General features: G+C 34.4%; 1 protein-coding gene across 1 annotated transcript in view; it reads right to left on the reverse strand.

Annotated features, from left to right (window-relative positions):
• Positions 1-4,705, reverse strand: part of TMPRSS15 (transmembrane serine protease 15) — a 54,556-nt gene extending 49,851 nt beyond the window's left edge. The window contains exons 1-4 of the mRNA XM_059870234.1: positions 4,561-4,705; positions 1,808-1,938; positions 1,389-1,456; positions 561-602 (exon numbers count right to left, since the gene is read on the reverse strand). Coding sequence (XP_059726217.1) covers positions 561-602; positions 1,389-1,456; positions 1,808-1,938; positions 4,561-4,705 — 386 coding nt within the window. The remainder of the gene's footprint in view (positions 1-560; positions 603-1,388; positions 1,457-1,807; positions 1,939-4,560) is intronic.
• Positions 4,706-6,000: the final 1,295 nt, after the last annotated feature.

Genomic DNA, 6,000 nt, shown 5'->3' on the forward strand with positions numbered 1-6,000 from the left:
AAGAACATGTGGTAGCACAGAACTATTGATCTGCTTTCATGTAATGTGTACTTTAATTTTCTGGGTTCACCTATAAGACAGCCAATTATACCATTCATTTCCCAGGGTTTTTCAGTTCTGCTAGAGTCAATGTTTTACCCTCTGTTTTGTTCTTGCCTATCACAGTGTGTCATTAGACTTCTCTTGATTTAAAACTTGAGTTACTGGTGGTGACATGAGACCTCAGTTTAAGCAGTTTTACACAAGAAAACTCAGCACAAGCCTATATATTTTCCTTTCTAGATAGTTTCTTACCTTTCTTACTCTTCCATTTTTCTTTCTAAATCAACAGTCCCAGGGACCATCACTTTTTTTTCATCTAATCCTAAAGGAAGGTTTAAGAGAAAAAATATGTCCTGGAGCTTCATCCTCTTTAGAGTGCCTTGTCTAAATTCTAAAAATGTTTGGGTTTTGTTTTTTTTTTTTTTTAATCTATTCACAGTCCACAGAAGAACTGTCTAAATTACTAGTATCCCTGTCTCTTGCCTATATTTTAAGTAAACTTTGTTATATACAATTACCTGGTCTCTGATGTCAATCTGTCATGGTCATCTTCCGATTTCCTGTAGAAAAAGAAGCAACAATAAAAAAGAAAAAGAAAAATCACAACCAACACGACATGGTTCCCATTGAGATTAGAATGCTTTGAACAGAATGGGAACACATCCTGGAACTGTGTAATAATGAGAGACAGTGTTACACATGTTTTGCTGAATCAGGACCTTATTAAGAATAGTGCAGATGGAATTAGCACCACAGACCTGGCTCTATAACTTTTGTCCGCTGGCCTTCAGTAGGACAGCCAACACCCCAGAATGTTGAAAATGAGCTTTACTAAATGAAGCAGAGTCACAGAATCTTTAGGACACAGAGGCTGCAGCTTTTCCTGGTGTCAAATGACAGCCTTACTTGTTAAATGCCCTAAGGAATGTGAATTAAGTGGATCAGTATCCATAGGGACATATGAGTGCCTGAGCCTCCAGGCTTATGCCAGGAGATCTCTAACCTGAAACTTGTTCCAGATGGCAAGGATCAGCAACCCTGCAAACAGCACCTTGGCAAAAAAAAAATTCAGCAGTTCTTTGAAATATGGAATTTTTCTGAGTGGGTGTTAAGGCTCAGCCTTACTGGTTTGGTCAAGGCAGGGACACACATCAGCTTGAGAAGGAAGTTTGCCCAAGAAAACACACTGGTGTCAAACTGAGCACATTGGAAGATGTAAGATGTGAGTGGCATAGCATAGGAGGTTCCCAAGGATGTCTTGAAAATCAAGGTAAATACTTCTGAGAGAAATATCTAAGTAAGGACGTTTGACATTTCTTTTCAAAGTTAAATTAAGCTGTACCTACTTGAACTGGGAGACATCACATCTTTCAAACTTGTATTTCAGATCACCTTCTTGGAAGATATTTTCTATCTATATGAAAAAGAGAAATCTTGAACCAATACAATAATTTAAAAAAAATAAATTATAACATTATAACAATATATAATAATATATTATTAATAAAATAAACAATAATAATAATAAATATAGACACATTCTCATACTATAATCATGGTTTCAGTACTAAATAACTTTTTCTAGACTACAGAAGCAAAGTATTTCTTTGATGATTCACTGATTTTTCTTAAATGAGGAATATATTGGGTTCTGACCAGGTTTAGTACCTGAAATAACTTTTTTGGAAAGAAAAAACCATCAACAGTACTTAATGTTAAGGAATTCATGTACTCTTGAATAAACCACAAGCTGATAGGTTCTTACCAATTTTTCGACATCAAAGGCAAGGACTTTGAAATCAGCTGAGGAACTGTTTTGTAAGGTTGAAGTGAAAGATGTACCAGAGACTATTTTTAATGTTCCCATATAGCTATGAGTATTCACATCTGCTTCAGCTAGATAATGAAAAAAAAGGTGTTTTAATTATATAGAAATAAATGAAAAATATTACATTAGATTTTATTTCAGAAAGATCATCAATGCAATAATTTCTAGGATTTTTTTTACTGCTTTGTGATCAGAGATGTTCTGTCTAGTGTTGAGTTCAAAGAAAAAGATAGACTTTTTTATGTTTACAATAGCTATGATGGTAATAACATTTTTATTAATTCTATTTGCCCTTAGATCTCATTACTTTCAATTTGTTTTAGATGCTGTTTTCCTGCAACACTGTGAGTGCATAAAGGATACAATGATATGCCCAGTTATGTCTAACCCAGGGACAGAGATAAATGGGAAGGCAAATAGTTAATTATGAACATTTTGCATGTTCTGGATTTAAAAAATATTATAAATTATTGCCTCACACTTAATGTATTTTTGCTGTGTCCTTTTTCATATATGTACACTTGTTTCAATGACAGCACTGGAAACATCAAGTGTCAGAATAGTTACACTATTTTTGACCTGACCTTTCTCACCAATGAATACATGAAATTCTGGGAGAATTTATAAAAAAAATTAGACAGCTGGTCATTGCTGCAAATTCAATCTTCACTTTAATATGCTAAAGGACATGAGGTATACATAAAGGAATTCATCACACATTAAAAAAATATTTCTTCACCATGTAACACTCTGGAAATTCTCAGAAAATATCTGAATTAAAGTTGATTGACAGGAAATGATTTTTGCTTACTGGTTGCAGTACCAGCGGTATTTTAGGTTGTGTTTGAAGGCATTAACATCAAAGCAAGTTTTGAGACAAAAGCAAAGGTCAGGGACTGAAATATTATAGTTCATGGCTTAAACATTGTTATGGAGGAGTTTTGCCCATGATGGCAAAACTGCATAAAGAAGCTGTGACCAGCAAAGTCCTCTCCTCCCTGAAGGCACCTCCTAATAGGAACCTGGGCATTCCCACCTGGCCCAAACATACATTAATCCACTGGATTCTGTGTTTTTCAAGAAACCCTCACCACCAAGAAGATCAACATGATGCCATCAGGATCCATGGAGTGTTGATATTTTCTACTTAATCTGTCTCCACCTTACTCTCTCCTTCCAATTCCCTCTTTCCTATTTCTTCCCCTTATCTCTCTCTTGTTTGCTGTTAGATAAAACCCATACTATTGACTTTGGCATATGGTCTCATTAGCAGGTTAATTTGGGCAGAGGCATTTCTAATAAATTTACTAACTGAATCATAACAGCAGATAAGCAGTAAATACTACGTGAACAGTTTATTATGGAAGGCATAGCATAGTGACACCAATTTAATATCAACTACTAATAGCAGAATGCTTTGAGCTTCTTTGAAGGCTTGTCTTTAAAATAATTGCAAATATGTTAAAAATATTTCTAAATAACTAGAACCCTCTAAAATTATGTATCAATGATAATTTAAAATATTTTATAATCATATTTTTACATTTGTTTTTAGTATTTTTATTCTAAAAACAAAGTCTTTAAGTAAAAGCCTGTCTCTAGATTCAATAATACGCCCTTTTATTTTACTGGAGTGTGATAACATTCTGGTAAGAAGGTAAGAAAGTTGGTAGCTGGTGCAGTTTTTAAAAATCTGGAAATAAAAACAAGGGCAACTGAAGCAACAAACATGATATTTTGACATAATGGTTTTGGTTGGTTGTTTTTAGTTTTTAAACAAAAGTCTTAAGAAAGTTTAGTCTTCATGAAAATTTAGCCATCAGAATGAAATAGTATGGGGGTTTGGTTAATGAAAGCAGCAAAATCATCAATATAGCAGAATATTTCTTCAGCAACAAAAATCACTTTGAGACTCTCTCTAGTAGGTCCATATCCCTCATGTGTTTTGGAGCCCTGAACTGGATGCAGTACTCAAGGTGTGGCCCTCCCACTTAACTTATATACACATGATTTCTTAACCCGTTAATTCCTAATGGAATTTTAATGCCATTTGGAAATCATGAAACATTGATATTTTAATTTAGTTTGCTTTGAGTATCAGTAACTTCTTCCATCACATTCTGAGCACTGAATAAAGACTAAGAGTGACTTTACCTGGAGCAGGCAACTGACTGATGCAGGAACTCTCACATACCAATAAATGACTTAAAAATATTTTTAAAATAAAAATTAATAGATTCCAAGAGATGGGCCCCACAAACTCTAGGACATTATTAGTCTTTCAGTAGATTATTTGTATTCTGATTCAAAACTCATATATGGAGAAAAAGGTAAAATTTCACAGTTTTCCATACTACCTTCACTAGTTGATGAATACTGTGGAATAACCCAAGCTTTATAGCTTGGATTGAATCTTAGGGATCTTTTCCAAAGCCTAAACCATGAAAATTATTTTATATGCTTTAAGAGCATGATTACAGTGCTTGGTTTTTCCCCCTATTTTTTTCACATCATTTTTCAGGGAAGGAAAACACATAAACCCTAAAACACCACTTCCCCTGCCCCAGCATTAAAAACATATCATGAAATAAAAAAACCCCATAAACCAAAAAACAACTACAATTGTAAGAGCACTGTCTTCAAATTCCAAGGAAGTCCTGAAGGTCTGTAGCTATAAGTTGGCTACTTACCTCGTTCCAACTCCTGGACTGATAACCAAGAAAGTACAAGAAGTCCAACACTAACACACACAAACATTGCCAGCAGAGAAGCAAAGAAAATCTCATAGCTACTAAGAGAAACATATTTCTCATCAGATGATTTTTTCAGCTTCATTTCTGTCTCAAAAACTTCTGTGAATTAAGGACTGACAAAAGACACAGCCTGACAAGGAAAGTAATAATCCACATGAAGAGATATTTATAGGAGATGCTTGTAAATGAATTACATCATAAAACTTCACTGACATAGGTTTTTACAACATTCTGAGCAGTCATAATCATGCACAGGATATGCAAATAAGAAGAAAAGAAATCTACTCAGAGGGGAAGCACTGAAGATACTTGTCTCAGATAAAACACGAGCAAACCCACAGAAATGTAAGGTAGGTCACTGGATTTGCACTATTTCTTGTCGTTTGATATTTTTAAGTGACAATATAAAATATTGCTTCCAAATTTATTGCCTATACAGATTTTTTTGATAATTCCTCACAAGGGTAATTATGAGGACAACAGTGAAAGCTGTATCTTTCCTCATTCTTCTTAGAAAGTTTCTTTAAAAGTAATTTCATTTATAAAGGAAGTGCTGGGAAATGAATTGTTTAGTAATGTGCCATAGCTCAGCAACATGTTCAGCACTGAACAGTAATTCAGCAGCACAAATTTAATCTGTGTAAGACATGGTTCTTTGACCACAGAACTAGAGAACTAATCAGAGAAGACATTATGAAATGCATGCTTGTTTTGTATTTTCTTGCCAGGCATAAATGTGCTATGGGATGCAAGTCCTTGATAAAGTTAAAGCACAGTGGAGGGTGAGAGCTGCAGCTGTAGTATAGCAAGAGTAAATTAAACAGGCAGTGCAACCATTTGGTTATAAATTTAATTTGTCAAAACTTTTGAGCTTCAGAAAAGTAAAGCCATACTGATTGTATGTTTTGAGCCCTGGGAGTTACTGTTTCTGACTCTCAATCAGAGTGCTAAAGGAAAAGGAAACTTCTGAGCCAATCTTTGGAAGACAGAAGCTCTACCTATCTGTTAATTGAAAGAAATGGAGATAACATAAAATGGGAAGAAATGAGAAAGTCTTGAAATGAGACTCTTGGATGACATAGCAGTTCTCTGTCTACTCTTTGAGAACAATGGTATTTCAAAGAATTGCCATTTGAAAGGATATAAAGCACTAAATCACAATCAAAATCTTGGCCTGACAGCAGGAACCTCAATTTAGTGTAATATCATACCATAATGAAAGCAATATAGTTATATTTCACCTTACTAAAAAGAAATAATTGTTTACTTAAACCCAAAGTTTTTAAAACAAAATTCAGTTCAGCCTAATCATACTGCCCTTACAGAGCAAGAGAAAACTGAGTCTGTATCTTGCAAATGGATTAGATCTCTGGGTCA

This window comes from Haemorhous mexicanus, chromosome 2 (genome assembly GCF_027477595.1).
Source record: "Haemorhous mexicanus isolate bHaeMex1 chromosome 2, bHaeMex1.pri, whole genome shotgun sequence".
In the NCBI taxonomy this organism is placed as follows: domain Eukaryota; kingdom Metazoa; phylum Chordata; class Aves; order Passeriformes; family Fringillidae; genus Haemorhous; species Haemorhous mexicanus.